A 19,281-nucleotide genomic window follows, 5' to 3' on the forward strand; every position below is an offset into this window, starting at 1 on the left:
GCGAGCACCTCGGCGCCGGTGCTTTTGTCGGTGGCTTTTTAGTGAGGCGCTCTCCCGACTAAGGGCCTCTGCAAATGAAGCTCTCGTGGCGGCTGCTGCTCTTCCATCTTTTTCTTCTCGGCAGCGCTCGTTTCCGGAGGGACGAAAGAAGAAGAAGAAAAAAAAGAACACGACGCTTTGCAGTTTTGCTGCGCGGGTGGCAATAAATTTCGTCCCCGATATATATATTACGCGCTTCGACAGAATCGGCAAAGGAGCTGCCACTTTGTCAACCCCCTCTGCGCGCAGCAATGGCGCGAAATCGTCGAGCGACCAGCGAGCGAATGCGCCCATGCGCATTCCGTCACGCCCCTCGTAAATATTGCAGAGCTCAATTTTCCAGAATCGAAGTCCGCTTTAAGGAACGCCTACTCCACCGCTGTCCAATTCATGCCTCGGGAGAGTGCGCACTATGAGGGCTCGTAAACAAGCACACACGAACATGACCGAAAAGAAAACAGGCATAATTTCTCGGAGACCGTTATCATTGCGCACACATTGGAGAACCGCACAGCGCGTCTGGCTCCTTTTTACAAGAACTCGGCGCTTCAGTCCGTAATATCCCTCACATGTAGCAAATGATAAGGAAGCTTCGAGCGCTCGCGAACGCGGCTGCACCAAGACCGAGTTTCACCACGATCGAGCGTCCGCGCGGGATGACCAGCGCCCTGAAGGGGCTGCCCGTCGACTGGAGAGGACGGCGTCGAGGAGGTGGAGACGCCGAAGGAACCCAATATCCCCCCTCACAGCCTCCAACAAGCAGAGAAAAGGGCCCAGTTGAGACGAGTACGTGATCCAATTACCCGTGACAACCACCCCAGCATGCAATCGGCCGTGCACGGCTCCTCTCCGCTGTTTAGAGTGCGCGCCGCGGGACCGCCACCGCATAACACATTCCGCTCACCTATCGGCGGCTGGAATGTGGGAAAGATAAAAGCGAGGCGACGGCGAAAGCCCCGAGCAGCCCAGTAGGTCAGGCATCCTCCCCCACTACTCATGCTGCGCGTTTCTTTATGCTCTGCATTTCCAGGACGGTGGACCGCCCAGATAGGGAAGCTCGTCTCGGCTGCTTGCCTGCAACGACAGTGCGCACTTCCTCCGCCATGCTGTGGTATTGTTTCAAGCGCTGCTGCTTTATTCCTTCGCTCTAGGCGCGGAAAGACAGGCGGAGAGGGGGGGGGATCATGTAAGCGCTGCAGGCACTGTTGCTCCTTGGTGGCTCGCTCCCCCGTCGCGGCTTGCGCTACTGCGGCGCCAGCTTGCGAGCTGCGCGGCCGCGTAATCAAACTTTCCCGCCGAGAAAACCTGTTTCCTCGGCGGAGGCGAGTCGTGTCCTTCTCCTTTTCTAATTCGGTTCTTTCCTGCGTGCACTTAATCACTCCCGCAGACACCTGCACCGCCTGATCCGCTCAATCCCCGAGGGGATCAATAAAACTAAAAGTGGCGACCAACCACCCGAGGGTTGGTCCAGTCAAACCGCGAAAGATGAGGCGGCTGGAATTTTGTTTTCGTGCATTTCGCGCAGTGGATGAAAAGAAAAAAAAACGCAGAAAGAAAGACTGGGGTCGACTTGCTTGAAGGGGCATGCTTTTGGAGAACGTTCCTGGTGTCCACGCCTCCACTACCGAGAGGTCCCCGTTCGGCCGCCATATAAGCAAGGATGACTGTATTCTCGAAACGGCACATCCAACCGTCGCCTCCTTCCTATGACTCATCGCGAAAAAGCAGTGGACGCCCCCACTCCAGCTGTTTTGTGCTTTGTGTCGTGCGCGTGTGATTGAACAGTGATCTTCCAGATCTTCACGCGCGTGCGACCTGTATATATGTTTATATTTATCATGTAGATATGTAAATAGATTCATTGAAAGTGTACCCCTCCCCCTGTCCTTTCTACTGTCCCCTCACCCCTTTTCTTTCACTTCTACACTCTGCCTGCTATCCTTTATTTCGCTGCCCCAGCTCAGGTGCTTCCAGCTGCGATAGCAGATGCCGGGGCAGCAAACATTCTTTTACCTTCCATATTAAATGTACCAATAAATACCCACTACTACTACTACTACTGCCTTTCAGTTACAGTCAGGCTGTTAAAGTGCATTTTTTTATCGTGACGCTTCATACATTGCTGCGATTAACACTATACTAGGGAGTAATCAACGGGTCTTGTAGCGGGGTCCCCGTGTGACTTTTCGTTTCACGTTAGTCGTAACACAAAATGAAGATATTCTGACACTAATACTGTGTCCGTACATGTGTGCTCGACTGAAACTAAGACTGCTAGATACCCACAATTTAAGCGAGGGAGTTATGGAGTTAGGACTTATAACATGCTCCAACATTTAACCGCAGAAGTCGTCGCCGTCACCGGAGTATTCGCATGCTCTGGTTGGAAAGGCAACGCGCCGAGTTTTCATCCACGTCACGCAAGCACGAAAAACGTATTCCCACAGACCTCCAGCGCACAGACAAGAACATTTCGATAATACAGCTCCACAGACCGGAGTGCATTACGGTCCGATCCTTATACGATCGGGAAAGAGCGCATGCAATACCGAAAGCGGCTCTCTCGCGCAGAAGCAGGTGCATAGCCCTGGCTGCCCGATCAAGACCAGAGGCGAGGCCGGGCGCTCGTCAGCTGCCGGCCATCCGCCGCTCTGCGCTCCATTTAACCGTGGCGAGCGCGCGCGCCTAAAAGTGGCTGCCCGCCGAGCCCTTTTAGAAGGAAGGGGGTGAGCGAAGGCAGCGCCAGCCCGTGCCAGACAAGCCATACGTTGGGCTGAGTAAATAAATTATGTCATGGTCCTCGGTCCGCTCTGTTTTCCCTTGCCTGCGTGTCGTTCTCTTGTTTGTTTCTTCTTTGCCCCGTTTTGCCCCACAGTCTGCGGCAGCACCTGTTCGCTCGCGTATATATGCGGGGCTTCGTCGCTGCCGCAGCGCGCCGCCGGGCGAAGAGTCATCGGCGCGCGTTCCAAGCTAAAACATGCGTCTGTCGTATCTCAATCGGGCCCGCTAATCAGCGAGAGAGCCGAGGGAGGGCGCTCCGAGCATCACAACCGCGTTGCACACTGAGCGCTACGAGGGAGGGCGTCCCTTTCAGGGCGCACCCGGGCGGCGAATCCAATATTTCTCGGCCTTTCCTCCCTTTATTTTTTTGTTCGGCGTAAAACGCTTGTTCCCACTCCCTTACGCATCCCGCGAGCTTTTTACGAACGCGAGCCGTCGGGCACCGCGCGGCAATTTTCGAAGTAGCGCCCGCGCGGAAGAAGAGGCCGCGCCATTTACGTCGGCCGAGCAGCAGCAAGAGCCCGACGAGAGCCAGGAGGACGGAGCGACCCGCGGCCCAGACACACAAATCCTCCCATTTTCCGCTTTAAAACCCGGCCAAGGCGCTTGCGCAACGCCGATCGGGGAGCTTTCCGCTCTGTGCGCGAACAGATCTGCCAAGGGCAGGCGGTCGACGTTAAACGTGACACAGCGAGCATGGAAACCCTCATGCAACGCCGCCACGGGACTGCGGCGCCATATTTACCAGCCTCTGTTACGGCTCCAGTGAAGCCGGTAGAGCGAGCGGCCCGCACACAGCGAGGACTTTCGTGTTTGCTCCTACTCTTGGTCGTATACACCGAGCAGTCATATGCGCGAACAATCCTCTTCGTCAAAAGCTCCGGCTATCGTCCTTGGTAACTTGATTAGGTCCCATTTTTATAGCCAAGCCCTCCGTTGTCCTAAATCCCTGCGTTTTACAGCAGCCGAGCAAAGCTCTCCCAAGTGAGAAGGAAGCAGCGTCTGATCGCCCAAAAGCGTTGCCCGAAGTCTCCGGAGCGTAGCTGATTCAATGCCGCAACACCATTTGAGCTTAGAATCTGCTACGTAGAGGAGAAGAGGCATCGGTCCAATCACATAATGCGGCCAAGAACCGCTAGCGCCGACCCTTCGCCATACACTTCCAAACACACTATTCGAAAATGAGGAGCACTCAACGAAACATGTCACTGAACTGCTGCCCTGCACACTGAAATGCGCCCGCGAGCTCGTTCCCGAGTTAGATAAACTTTCCCTTCCAGCGTTCAACAAAAGGACCTCGCGGCGTTATGCAGGGACTCATCGCATGCCGAGGGCGTCCGATGCCCTCGAATATGCGTGCATGCAGTGCACCTGCGACGGCTGTCTATGCCTTCACAGTATGGAGCCCGTGTCAGATGGGAGAAGGAACGCTGTATCTAGGATCTGACGGCAAGTAATGACCAGGCAACAAACTCGGCGCTATTTGTCATACCCGGGCAACGACGACAAAAAAAAAAAAAAAAGCGAACCGCCCAGAGCCGACAAACTCTGGAATAAAAAGATTGCCCGGGGCAAAGTACGGCAGCTGTGCCAAGAACGGCATTTCACAATTTTCCCATTGTGAGAATGCGAGAGAGCAGACGGATTCAGCGCGATACATCACGGTTAGTGCTTAGGAATTCAGAGTGACGAAGTGCTTGTCCTGGCACACAAAGGCGGAGCGCGAAAAGCAAAGTGCGGCGGAGAAGAGAGCCTATTCAATGACCTCACGGGGTCCTCTCCCTGTTATTGCAACCCCATTAGCAAACCTGGAGAAATATCTCGCTTTAAATTAGTCAAAAGCGGCGACGGTCTCTGCCGCCAGCAAGCCGCATGAGGACGCAGGAGTTTCTCGCAATGCATAGTTTCGAATTTAAAGCCCCTGTTAAAAAAATGAAAAACAGTTTTTCTATCAGAATTCAGTTACGTTTACGCTTTTCTCGAATAGGATTTGACAGGAAATGTGTTTTTCCATCTCAGCTCAGCTGCATTACTTGTCATTATGACGGAAATGGCTGTTTAAACTTGGACTCTTAATTCTATTATATTTATCTCCCCTGATGACGCCCTCACAAAAGTTCGAAAACAAGATTAGTGATCAAGCTGACAATTAAGAAAAAATAAAACCAACACGCACCACACAAAAAACGAATAAAAATAAACACCGAAGCCGCCATCAAGAAAGCGGCTGGTATGAAATAGCAAGCAATGACTGATGAAGGAACGTTACATCCTAGGCGACCACACTGCCTCGATTGTGTGTAGTTTAGCATGCTAAAACAAAATTACGCAGCACATACAGACACACATCAAATTAAGCGTCTGCACATTCGTCAGTGACACGAAAACTTTCTTTGCTGCTAAATAGAGCCTAACGTGTCAAACAGTATCGACAGCCAACGTCACGTAACACTCTGTGCAAGAGCTCATTTTCGACATCCTCACTGGCTACTTTTTAGCCGCCTTAGCATGTCATGCCTTCGTTTACCACGTTAGTCCTGCGACCAATAAATAGTTATCGAAATTAAAGCGCCCACCGCGCACATGACATTAGATGAGGGCCCATTTTGGTGTGGGCATAACACGCTAGGCATAGTGTGCTGCTGCTCTGTAGGGTTTGTACAGCCTAGAAGCACCGGGAGTATGCTGCGACTAAGACCTCGCATCGGTTTTAAGATAGTCGCTCTCACTACTTTGGTTGCCCTTCTGGAGATGAAGATCTACTGCAGATGTTTCTGCGTGACTGCTCAAGACAATGGCGAGACGGGCGAGCTGGTTATACATTGTAAATCACCAACGCAGTAGGCGGATCGAGGCGAAGCGCAGAAAGACGACACAAGCGCTGCTTCGAGTCTCGTGTTTCTCCACTTCGTCTCTGTCTTTTGCGTCGGCTGTTTTACAATGCGCTCAAGAAATTGAATTCCTAACTGTCGGGTGAACAAGCACACGTACGGGCCAAGGCGTGACTGCCACCGCAGTAACGTAATTTGCTGCTATAAGTCATTGCGTCGACTTCCAATGCAGCAGCACGCGGTATACGGCGCAAATCTGGGGACTTGAATGGTAGTCCTATACGTATAACACCATATATGTAGAATGCCGCCATCAAAAACCTGCTAAATGTTTTACGATATTCAGAAATCTGTGAACGAACCACCTTGAAGCCTGAACTGTCGAACACTGCCCCCAGCAGCGGGCCCAAGCACGTAGATGAAACAACTAAGGAACAAGGCCCGGTTCGCGGACGCGTATATATGATAATGCGTATAACCTGAAAAAGGTGCACGATCGTGAATAAAAACGCAGTGAAATCCGCTGCCGCGTTGACGGAGCTTGTCATGCGGCCGCGCATAGTTTAATTTAACGGGGAAGGAAAGAGTCCAACAGCTTAATGGACGTGAAACGACTTGCCCAATGGGCGTCGTAACGCACGCCGAGGCCATTGCTCGCGCTCTGAATGCCATCTGCCGCATCAAGGAGACGTATGGCAGACAAGTTAGGTCGCATTGTTTCACACGGTTTTGTATTCCAAATTATTAATCGGCCGGATGATGGAGCAGTGCAAAGCTGACGCAGGAAAGTGTGCGGAGGTCTGCGCACGGCAAAAGAAAGTGTCAATGACAACGCCAGTATGACATTCCGCCATTTCTTGCTAAGCTCCGTTTCGTCAGCATAGTGACGTAGCGCTAGATCGCAACGTATGTATCGGCGAAAACATCACTGGCGGTACGGGTTTGAAAGTATTCGTAGCAAACGACTAGCGTTGTTCTTTTTTGTTTCCGCTTTTTTACTAATGGTCACCTACACACCGCGTTTATATCGTGCCCTAGGAGAAGTGAGAGGGGATCTCTGCGCGGCACTAAATCAGCTTAATTTTGAGGACCGCACACCACGATAAGCAATAGTGGATACGGTTACCTTGTGTTGCTTTCACTAATAGATTATCGCTGCAAAACGACATCATTGCTATAAATATTTGCTGCTATTTAGAATTCACAGTGGTGGTAAGTGCGTACAACTATAACACTATACTCCAGTGGGGTCAGCGGAGGCCCTATCCGTCTCGGCGCTCAACTAGCAACAACAGCCTTTGAGTGACTAGCGTCAGCCGAGCAACCAATCCAGCAAGCACTCTCAAGTAGCGACTGAACGGTGTTAAGTCAACAACACTGTTCTGGAATTCAAACGTTTGCGTCCGAGGAAAGAAGACACGATGGGCGCGACAAACAAGAAAAGATGGCAAGGTGGAAACCATTCTAGTAAAAAAAAAACAAAAAAGAAAACGCGGAATACATTACAGTGGTGAGATCGCTTTTAAATGAGTAGCGGTTTTTGCGACTAGCTGGAGATGCCATCCCAAGATGTCTACTGGCATTGCTAAGGAGTGCCTGAGTGTATTAACCCCTGTGTTCGAGTACGGTTCCGTGTCTGAAGCAAAAAGCTACGCATCGATGATTTGGACCCACCATAGAAAAGTACAGGGACGTTCATATAATGGGAGCTGGTATTGTCAGTGCCCAAAATCTACGTAGTGTAACAGAAAGCTAAAAGTACGTTGTCATACTCTCAATACGCTTTAATCAAGCAAGTATTTTACTCCGTCAAAACGCTTGTTCGCAATGGATGCTACGAGGCGGCGGCGGCTTCCTCAAGTGTGCCATGCTCGCGCGCTCGTGAGCCAATAATCGCACTGAAGGCGATCGCACGCACAGCATGACAGTCATCCGCACTCCAAACTTCCTGAACAAAAGAAAAACCAAGAAGGAACTCTGCTTTTCGAAAGGACACGGGCGGCAATGAGAAAAAAACAAACCAACAGATGGTCAAATACTACAATAAAGACTGGCATCCGACGGCGGCGGCGCCGAAAGGCGCGACAACGATCCCGCCGTCGGGACGCCAGCGAGCGACCAAAGAGAGCGAGGGAGAAGCGCAGAAGAGGAAGAGCACTACTCTACAGGAACCGGAGTTAACGCTCAAACCGGCGGCCGACAACCGCTTGATCCCCTCCTCACAGCACAACTTCATCATACGCGATTAATAAAAAAGAAGCCGCCCTCAGCATATCTGCCAGACGGGCAAACGAAAACAAAACATATGAAAAGTGGAGGGGGCGCCGACAGAGCGAGCTGGCGCGCAATATCATCGGCGCGAGGTCCCGTGATGCCGCGCGGGAAAAAGACTCGAAAATAGTGCCTAACCGACGGCGGCCCGTTTGAAAAAGGCCGGTGGCAAATGCGCGCGCTGCGCGCGCCAAAGCTATGCCGCACACGACACTAGAGCACAGGAGACTTCCCGTTTACAGGGCAGGTGGGGGGACAGCTGCTCAGAACTCCACGCCGTGCGCCTAAAATTGTTAGACGAACAGCAGGTGAAAACGCGGAAGCTCCCGGCTCCAAACGGAGGTGTGTGTCACAGCCGCGCAAAAAACATGCACAACCCCAAACATATGAGACAACAATTTCCCTCCACGTGACAAATCGGCATGCCAGGTGCCCAAAAGCAAAGACAACGTATGAAATGCCGGCGAAAAAGAATAAAGAGGCTGGTCAGAACTTCGCACTGCCGGCATGCACGGTGTTGTCGGTACTTTTCGGCACCGCTGTTCCGTGGTCGTGCGTAGAAAAGAAAAAAAAAAACAAAGTTCATATTTCCTGACCTGTTGCCAGAAGTCCTCCAACGACGGCTGAGCCGGGAAAAAACCAGTGTCGTGGATCGCTTGCAGCTCATGAAAGATATTTCCACTTGGCAAGATGTCCATGGTTGATGTGGGTGACTTCGATGTCCCGAGCAAGAGACAAGCACAGAAGGAAACAACGAAACAAAACAGCAGCTTGTCAGTTACAGCAGCGACCGAGTGCTAGATGAACTTTCCGATGGCACAACTCTCGCCGGCGATTGTAGTGAAATCCTGGACATCGCTGCCAGTCGGCCCAGATGCGGCCGCCGCTATAACGGCATGTTCGTAGCGTGCACCAACTCTCTCGGCCAGAGCTCAGCGGATCCTCAATGCATGCGGAGGCGTCACGGAGATCCAAGGCACTCGTTACGCCAAGCACGCGCACCGCCTGTGGGAACCAGCGGAGTGCAGAGGCGCAGGCGCTCTTTCCATTTGCGAGCAGACGCTCGTTCGCGCTCGCACCGCCGGCGCGCCTAGCCTCGAACCCGGGCGACGACAGCGCCGCCGTGCCCGTCGCGCCGAGAGTAGCGGCGTCTGCCCTTCCTCGCTCACTTTCTGTTTGGCGTCTTTGCCGCTAGGCGGAAAACGGGCGCTGCCTCCCACGGGGCAAGCGGAAGGCGAGCTGGACGTTCAGCGTGGGACTCTCGCGCTCTCACCTGCCCGCCGCCAGCGAAACGCGGCGTCTTGCGGCGGCGCTCAACAGTGCGGGAAAGGAAAGCGCGCCTGTGTTGATCGCATACCTTTGCAACCTTATCGCGCCTCCGTCGCCTTCGGATGCGTCATGCTTTGACTACATGCCGGTGTCGGCGAGAGTAGTTGCGCCATCGCAGATAGTACCCGAGCTTTGCGCGGCGCATTCCACTTGTCTGACTCCAAGAAGCTGAAGCACGGCGTATATTTGTTGCTGTTCTTTTCCAATGAAACACACGGGAATATTCCTGAATTTATGCTGTTCTCATTCATGAATAATGTCGGATGAGCGGAATCCTGAGTTGACGGTTTGGGGCCTGCGAGCGCCTTTGCAAGAGCACCTCTACCTCATTTCTCCAATCAAGCGTCGTGCACAGGGAAAAAGAAACCACTTTTAATGATATCGCGTTTAAGCTGTCGTCTAGGCATAACCCTGGCATTCTCTCTCACGAAATTCAGTGATTGGTCGAGATAGTTGTGATATTATCCATCATCACCGGAGCAGCTTGGAGGCTGCGGCAGTAACGACATCGCTACCTGAGAGGGCAAGCGTAGCAGGGGGCTTCATAGTACCAGGCGGGCGGATGACGTACTAAATAATTTAAATAAAATACTTTTCGGCCGGGAGTGAGTTCCGAACCCGCGGCGGCGCGAACATATCAGCTTCGCTGGCCGCATGCGTTAGAACATTGCACCATCGCCGCATTCTTTTTTTCAAAAACAAAAAGATGTCTATTTACAGTAATATATACAACACACTGGTAAAAGACAGAATATTATCTAAAATTATGACATTCGTGTCTGTACATAAGGAGACAAGTAAGCCTCAGAAAGAACAGACAGTGTATACAAGCAAGTATGATGGGGCGGGAATGGGCAAAAAAGTTGGAGAGAAAGTTCCAATATTGCAGTCAAGGAACTCACGAGATTAGACACGATTAAGGCGAGGGAAAAAATACTAATAAAAGACTCACCTTTTTACGACGAGAAAGCAAATACTCAAGGTTAAACGACGGAAACAGGACGGGAGATGGAAAGAACCAAGGGAGACCCGTTGGTGGAGATAAGCGAAGGTCGGGAGTGGACTGTTGCGCGGCAAAGACGAGCTGTTACAACTGGGAACCATCGAATTTAAGACGCTCCAAACTACGTCATCGCCGCAGCCGAACATCCCGCGTGTTTAACTGCCAGTTCTCGCGCTGGGCTTTGGCTGTCGGCGTCTCCATCAACTGCCATCTGTGCGCAGTGGATCCAGAACAGACCGCTATCGCATCTCCTTCTTCAGGTGCGTTAAGCGGCCCCATAATGTTTTGTGTACATACGGGCCCCCGACCACTTGATTTTCTTGTCAGGCGACAAGAGACTTTCCTGGGGCAATTGACAAACTCAGCGCAGAGCTCAATTTGCCAGCATTAATGTCAAGAAGTATAGTTGAATACCTTGCGTACCCAACCTGTCGCGGTGGGGCTCATACAGCTTTCACGGAGGCAAAGGGAAACTTACCGTAACCTCGTGCATGTAGGGTTGAACTGAGCCGTTCTTTGATCCTGCCATTTTTATTAATTTTATTCGCAGCTGTGCTCACTCGAGAGAGAGAGAGAGAGAGAACGTAAAGTTTAGTGAGAAGAGGAGTGGAGTGGAAAGGTGAAGAGGACAATTTCTTCACGTATGCACTCTTAAAAAAGTTAGTGAAACGGTAGCCAAAATGTAGTAAGTGCAGCCGTTACTAACTCTGACTTCGTTTTACTACTTTTTATCAGCTATTAACTACCCTCTTCAAGGTAGTAAAATTAGCCCTTGCTACCTTTTTATTAACTATGGTCGCTAGTTACCACCTTTAACTCTAAAATAAAGTCAAATAATATAACTAACACAGGCTGTAGTGCCAATAAATTGGTTTTGTAATTAAACATTTCTGCAGGGGCATATGGTTAGGTAGACTAAGCTGCTTCTACAATCTCAACTTCCTAATTAACGCTGGTATCTTAGCTCAACCGGTAAGAGCCACTAGCCCGTAAATGAGAGCCTGATTTACGGAGTATATAAGACTGAGAAAGACTTACCTGTGCACGCGCAGTGCGCGAGTGTGACTCTTTCAGATTTGTGCTTTTCCTACATTCTGAACCTTTGTGTGCGCACGGTAGGGCTGCTGATGCCATCACCTCGCATAATTTGTACATGTAATGCGCGATAAGCTTAAACCTTAAGTGTATGATTTACGGCCAGCACGCTCTGATAGCTCTGTCTAGATTCGGGATTTTTTTTATTTTTCGAGTACGCATAAATTTGACAAGCCACCCCAGCACATCGTACGATGAATCTAGCAACATATGCGAGTCTCTGTTCATTTTCTTAGTAAATACCAGCTTCCCGTTACTGACTGCGGGTAGCAGCCGTTACTAACTCAATGGGTTAGTAACAGTTACTAACCTTCCCGTTACTAACCGGGTACTAACATATGTGACAACCAGTTACTACCCCAAAAGTTAGTAACTACTACTACCATTTTTGTAAGAGTGTGCTTACGCTCTCTTTCCCCCTTCTCATTGTTCTCTACGCTCGGCGTCTCGTCTTCAACGGAGCACAAGTTCAGCCACCTGTCGATGTGATCCGTCTTGTACAAACTGAGCAACTCTCTCTTTCTTTCTCTCACTGGAGATGCCATGCAGTAGAGCGCAGATTGGGCTGAAAGCCCGTGGAGACCGGCGAACGGATACTCGCCGCTCATTGAAAGCGCTGGATGCTACAACGGCAGCTCAGCACAAGTGGGTGAAATACTTCAAATTCAGCGTCACGTACACCCCTGGTCAGAAGAATTGAAAGCGCTGGATGCTACAAAGGCAGCTCAGCACAAGTGGGTGAAATACTTCAAAGTCAGCGTCATGTACACCCCTGGCCAGAAGTGTTCAGGCCAAGTTAGCTTTTTAGCCGTGCAAAAAGTGAGAAACTCTTCTCACTTCTGACAAGTGAGAAAAAAAAAACATTATACCGCAGTGCCGCTTTCAATGCATGAAAGCAGCCAAAGGCAGTGCGAATGCGCAAGTGCCTCAATAAGACCATTTTGTTTTTTCAGCTTTATGCTTTATGGGGAAAAGGTTCCCGATCGACGCTGCTTTCCATTCGCCGTATTGCCTCAACGGCTAAGAAAGCGGCTCTCTGCAACTTGTCATACCCTGAAAACCGCGTTCAGCCCCTGTCATCCGACAGAGTATAGTTATGTACTAGATATTACATTAGCTACTAGCTAATCTTTTGCCCTGAAAAACGTTTAAACTTCAACAATACCTAACTTATTGAGAAGTGTACTCTGAATTGCTCGTGTGAACTTTACTTAAACTACACTTGAAGCACCTCAGACTTCAAGCTTGGAGGTGTAATTGCTTTCACGCGCTTATTTTTTTTCCTTTCTAATCTTTCTTTCAGAAGGAGCTTCCTTTGACGTCGTGCCTTTTAACCAGCGATAGCATGACACGCCTGCATGTTGACAGCAAAGCATTTCAAGGTGCCCTCCTTCAAGTGTGGCATCTCTATTTTCATTCCCTTGGGTATTTCAACTGAATACCCCAAGACAGCGCGGGTCAAGACACTCCTCTTATTTTGTACAGGGGCCAAGGCGTTGGTTCTCTGCAAACATCGAAAGCAAGCTGACGGACACCTGACTCGAATGTTTTGTACCCAATAAAAATATTGTTTGAAATCAGTAACTGTAAATTCATTCTCTCATTTATTCTGGAACACAAAGCTCTAAAATGAGGCTTCCATAGGAATACTGCGTTTCAAATGGGCTTCCTTATCAAGTGAAATATAGTCGTCTGGGCATCATAAATGCCACCTTATGGTGAGGAAAATTGATCCAAAAATTTCCCGTAAGAAGTTCTTAAAAGAAACAGGCACATACTCCTTAAATGTACTCTAAAGGTTGCTGCAAAGGAGTATATAATAGTGTATTAATTGCCATGCTAACTCCTAAATTTAGTTAATTAAAAGACTAGCGCATAAAACTAGGACAAAGACAGAGAAGGAGACAGGACGAGCGCTCGTCCTGTCTCCTTCTCTGTCTTTGTCCTAGTTTTATGCGCTAGTCTTTTAATTAACTATGTCAAACCAACTAGCCCAGCTTTCCGCCTTGATTCCTAAATTTACTCCTAAATAAACTCCCGTCTAGAAAGCGGTAACACTTTACTCCTTCTAGCACTCCGAAAATACCGCTTCAAACCGAGGAGTAGACGATACAGCCGTATTCTGAGGAGTATCTAACCACCTTTTCGGGAGTGCGCTACGCGGCGAGCCATTTACTCCTATCCGGGTGTTTTTCTGTTTACAGTGTGTCACAAACCGATTCCACTGCCGCTGATACTTCAAGCCTTTACTTCGACCCTGTTAGCGCCAGCTGTGCACAACATTGCTGCGAGCAATATGGCGATTTCAGGGGAACCCTTAAATGCGCGAGGACTATGTGGCACGAGGACTTTTTGGCCAAGGACGTACAGTCGCGAGCAAAAAAGGTTAGCACAAATGACCGACGACAGACTGGGCGGATAAAAGAAGAAGAAAAAAAAAAAGAGACTTCTTTGCAAGCGGTGACTTTCTGCTGAACCTCCCACAAGCCTGAAGCTGCCATTTTCGCGATTGGCGTTTTCGTGAACAGGAGTGCCGCGAGTGGGGATTATTTCGCGCCCGTGATCGATCCCTTGTGCCAGTCTTTTTTACTCGCGGCTGTACTTCCAGCATGCTTCGTATACGCAGCGCCTAAACAAACCTTCTTTTGCAGTTCTCCCAGAGCTGGATCCCGCTGATTTCCATCCTTGAGCCGGTGAGAGGCATTGCAGTGCGAAGCCCTGATTCAGGGTGCGGTGCATGACAGGCACGGACTCCAAACAAAGCAGTTCAGTCCTAGATATAAAAGCAGTTTCTGGTCTGTGCAGGCGAACTTGACTGTGAGAAAAATATATCAAATTCTAATAATGAGAATAACTGAACATCATTTCTAAGGGAATAGACCACGGAACTGATGCAGCCAATCAGGTCAAGAGGCACCAGAGGAAATCCATGGCGATGTCTCAATAGCCACTGTCTTTATCAAGCAGGCCTGCATGCTGATGAGCGAAACGCGAGAACACGATCAAGCTCAAGTCACGGTGCACCATGGCTCAAGTCAATGGCAGCAGGCGACCACAAGGAAGCAGCCAGACGAAATTATCAGCTTTTTATTTACATACAGAAGCGCCCTTGGTAGAAAAAAAGGACCACTCTAGTCTGACAGCTTAAAGAGCGCCTTCAGCAATACCATGCATACTTCATGACTGATCGCTTGCTTATCAATACGGCACAAATACCAGGCAAACCGGTTAATATGTTCAAGTGGCCGTCCAGAATACTATACGCCACTCGACAGGTGCCTTCATATCGCATCATGCCTGCAAGAATGACCACGTTGACCTGCTCACTCGGCCGCGAGACGACGCTGAAACAAGACGATTTACTTATCACCGCGACCGTTTCTCCTCTCTAAGCCTTGACACGCCAGCTTTATGGCAATTTTCTGTTCGCAGAATGCACATTGCAAAACACATGCATTGCGTTGCAGTAAATGAAGAAGATATCAAGCGTTTTAACATATATTTTAACCTCCCTGCATGCTCGAAAGGACAAAAAAGTGCGCCATTGGACGTGGTCACGCGAATATTTGAAAGCGTAATATCGAATCAAGTAATTCTGTATTCCTTAACCACCGAAACGCACATTAAAAGGCTAACTCCGATGGTTTTTGGAACGTTTTGAGTTGATAATCAAATCACATTCCTAGTGTCCTCATTCCGGTACAAAGAACCGTTTTTCAAAAAACCTAGTGGAAGTATTCAAAAAGATCAAAAACCAGGAAATCGAAACTGGGTTTCGACCAAACGATGATGTCACGGCAGACCGCCCTATGACGTCACGGATACGCATTGTAGTCTTAAACAGTCAGAGGAAGCTCGCGCTCGTGAGGTGATATGCATGTGAGCAAACCATGGTACAACGTTTTCTTGCCTCTTTTCACCGCTCAGCGAGCTCTGACGCAGTCATCTGGCATAAGCGAGGCCAATAATGGCAAAAAATTACCCAACACGAAGAAGAGCAAATTAGTCGCTCGCCCGGTGTTACACCTCACACAAACTACACCGGTAGTTAAACCCGTTTCGACTGGAAGCATACTATATTTAAAATTACGATCTGCTTAATTCTGAACTCCTAAATTTAAAGGGTGCAATGCGCAACTCCTAAGAAGCAAATGATTAATGTTTTGAAAAATTATTCAGCTCATTCGCGCTTTAGACCATGCACTAAGAGGTATAGAGTGGGTTGTTTTCGCAGTTTCAAGCGGTGACATTACCCTGTGCTGTGAGATTAAGGCGCCTGAACGCGTGTCAAAACTTGCTGATACGCGTTGACGCGCAGGCGTGCTATTTTTCAAATATCCTTTAAATTCAGCCGCTATATCTGGAATTTCCCACCGTTCACGCTGACCACCTTCGTAAGGCACAGGATTATACGTTGGATATGGTCGATAACGTTAGATGTTTTTTTTTTCACCGCAGAGTGAATAAACTGCTGTCAAGAAAAGCGGTGCTTGTCATTCTGTGAGGTCGTTCAGCTTGCTTTATCCAAGCTGGGCGATTACACCGACGGCGCGAAAATTGCTCCATAAGAAATGCCGCAACGACGGAGGAGAAGAAAGTCCGCATGGCGAACAAGGCACCTTTTCAGTGTGAGAAAACTATACTGTGACTCTTCACTTTCAGCGTAGACTTGTAACAGACAGCGCAGGAACTACTATGTAAACGGTGCAGACCGGGTAAAACAGACAAAAAAGCTAATTTATTGCCAGAAGTATGAATTACAGGCTCCTCTTAATCAATTTTACCGGGCAAATACATTCTCTGTTGCATACACAGAGAACAACGTGTTTACACGTCTCTCTGCACGCTTAAAGAGGGGCCCAGGCACTTTGCACATGGTCTGTACTGCTAACTATTGAAATTCGCCTGGTGCCAATGCATTTGCGCAGAGCTCGACACTAACGCGAGCGTATTTAGTATGTTGAACATGGCTCCACAAGATGGTCAGGCCACTGCAAAATTAAACTACGTAATTAACTAAAGGTAGACGCTGGAAGCTGCTCAACCACATCGATCATTTCAGCCTCATTGCAGCAGCCCAGACACATTAGTAATGCACTGATGTGGTTCCACAGCCTGAACGACCAGAGCAGGAGCACAAAAGCCTCGAGCGCTCACGATCACTTATCCTCATCGGTCGGAGGGAAACGCATAAACAAGTCGAGGATGCACACGTACAACACTCGGCACGGAACACACGTGCGTCGGTACGGAGCAAGGGAGCGGAGCAAATTTCCGCACAGCTAATTAAAAAGAAAAAGAAGGGCTCGCCACTTAGGATGGAAATGAATCACGGCATGCTCAGGTTCGTACAGCTTACAACACAATGGGCGCATTGAGATGGGCCGAAGAGATACTACGAACTCCCGCGTCGCCAGAGTTCCGGGCCGTACGCAGATCGCAGGAAAAGACCTGAATGCAGATCGCGCCGATGGACGCCGAATTCAACACGCTCGCCGCCAGCAGGGGCAGAACAGGGACAGGAAGACCACATTTAGCGCCATGTACGACACACACGCGCACTGTCGTCCCTACGGCCAGCAGAAACAATGCAAGGACGCGGCTAATGAGCGGAGAGAGGCCCCCCGTACATCGGCACCGCGCGCAGGGCGCACGCGTCGCCGCCGTCCGGAGGAGCCGCGCCAAGGAAGAGCAGCGTTTTTATCCGGCTGAAATTAGCCCGTCGGACCAATCAGCGCGGCGGAGCAATCAGTGCGGCGCCGTCATTTTCTCACCGCCCCATTCGGCGGGCAGCGTGTCGATATAAGTTGCGAGAAGCAGCGGGCTAGGTGCGCCCGTCCGTGCCGAATTAGCCGCGCACGGGCGACGTGAAGTGAATCCCGAAAGACGCGGTGCCGTCGGACAGCCGACCGGCCACGAAGCGGCCGCGAGGCAAAACGGGTTCCCGCCGCCGCTACCGGGCTCCCCCCCACGCGCGAGCTCCCAATTAAGACTGCCGAGCAGAGAGCGTCTCCCCGCGAGTCGGATAAATAGCGCGAGCACCGATCGACAGGTCCCGGCACCACGGGGTCCGCGTTTGTGACGGGGGTTTGGTCGCCTATCCCCACTCCACACTCTGGCGAGCTGTTCTGGGCGTCACTGTTCCCGGGGCGCGCGTCAGCGCTCGCGTCCGTCACAGCTTGAGCAAGCCCGAGTCTTGCGCCAGTTTCCTGTGCCTTGACAGGCGACGCCTCCGCGCAGTACCGGAGCGGCGCTCTCCACCCTGCTGCCTCGTCTCTCCGGCTGTTGCGAACTCCGCGAGCTGAGCCATCTCGTACCCGCCTCAGCGCGTCGTTTTCTGCTCATTGCCATGTCGGCCCGACACAAACCGGACATTGCTGTTCCGGCAAAATAAAATAAAATAAAAAAGGCGACGATGGTTTGTGTTCGTTTGTTACTTTTAGAAGAATCAAACTACTCATCGGTGAAAGCATACATGAACAGCGTGGTATGTACGGTCACTGCCAAAAATTCGCAGCCGAAGAGGCTTGCTTACACGCAGTGTCTAGGGGCTCTCTAGCGCCCGGTGAAAGTCCCAAGCTTTGGAGGGCTGAGTACACGAGAGTTCATCTCACCTTGGATGGATTTCACAGAAGTCTGCTTGAACTGTCGCCTTACACAAGTAATCCCGGCACCGACAAGAATAACACAAACGAGCGCTAACACCTTAGACCTACTACTCGTCAGACATTCCGAAACTGTTAAGTCAGCCACGATTCTTCCTGGAATAAGCGATCACGAAGTAATTCATGCCGATATAGTCTTAACTCCGCTTCGGAGCCAAATCTTTAAAAAGACGATCCTTTTGTACGATAAGGGTGACTACGCTGAGATTAACCATGAACTGGTCGCCTTCTTTCAATCTTTCCGAACTGATTTCCATATTCGGTCTATCAAAGAAAAGTGGACTATTTAAGAAGAAAATTATTGAATTAACTGATCAGTTCATTCCTAAATTCACCTTCCGAGAGAATTCACCGAAGCCATGATTCACTGAAACCCTAAAACGTTTGGAGAATCGAAAGAAGCGTCTTTTTCGTGCAGCTAAAGCACACTCTAACCGGACGGCCTGGGATAAGTATTACGCTGCCGAAAAGGCATATAATTCATCTACTCGGAACGCCAAACGTTCCTTTTTTAACAAGGACTTGCCTAGAATACTACACACTAATCCTCGAAAATTCTGGGACACCATGAGCCCGAAACACAAAGGCGATGTAGGTATCACAAATGAAGCGGGAGACGTATTTAGTCATGCAGAGTGTGCTCACATGTTCAATGTTGCATTTCAGTCAGTGTACACTAATGAAACAGATGTACCAGTTCCTATGCCAGACACCTTTCTTTGTAGTTTTATGTCGCCTGTTGAATTTAACACTCGAATTCTTTCGCTAATCGATAAACTGAAACTTTCATCGTCTGCCGGTTAAGATATTATCAACGACAAATTTCTTAAGAATACTAAACCCACCAGTGCCAATTATATATGTATGCTTGCTATTCCAGCAGTCACTCTCTTCTGGCCAACTTCCTCCATACTGGAAAAATGGGAAGGTCATTCCAGTTTTCAAATCCGGTAACAGAAATTCGCCATTAAACTATCACCCCATTTCTTTAACAAGTGTGCTTTGCAAGCTCATGGAACACGTCATATTCTCCCATATATCATTGCCTTCTTGGATTGGAACAATTTCTTTCATCCTGCGCAGCACGGGTTCCGGAAAGGCTTTTCTTGCGATACTCAACTAGCTCTTTTTATTCATGACTTGCATGTCAAGCTAAATTTTAACCTCCAAACTGACACATTTCTTGATTTTAAAAAAGCTTTCGACAAAGTTCCCCACAAACGCCTGTTACACAAGTTATTTGTAATAGTAATGTTGTTGAATGCAT

The 19,281-nt window shown here is 49.6% G+C and overlaps 1 protein-coding gene across 3 annotated transcripts in view; it reads right to left on the bottom strand.

The window, feature by feature from the left end:
- Window positions 1–9,197, bottom strand: part of LOC149350234 (Krueppel-like factor 6) — a 356,738-nt gene extending 347,541 nt beyond the window's left edge. The window contains exon 1 of one of the 3 annotated variants that reach the window (XM_089579217.1): window positions 8,519–9,197. Coding sequence is in view for 1 of the 3 variants with exons in the window: in XM_089579216.1 (XP_089435342.1) it covers window positions 8,519–8,620 (102 nt within the window). In the remaining 2 variants the exon portion in view is untranslated. The remainder of the gene's footprint in view (window positions 1–8,518) is intronic. The other 2 variants (XM_089579218.1, XM_089579216.1) reach the window with 2 other exon arrangements.
- Window positions 9,198–19,281: the final 10,084 nt, after the last annotated feature.

Source organism: Amblyomma mixtum, chromosome 3 (genome assembly GCF_055824585.1).
Source record: "Amblyomma mixtum isolate Tamu chromosome 3, ASM5582458v1, whole genome shotgun sequence".
NCBI lineage: Eukaryota > Metazoa > Arthropoda > Arachnida > Ixodida > Ixodidae > Amblyomma > Amblyomma mixtum.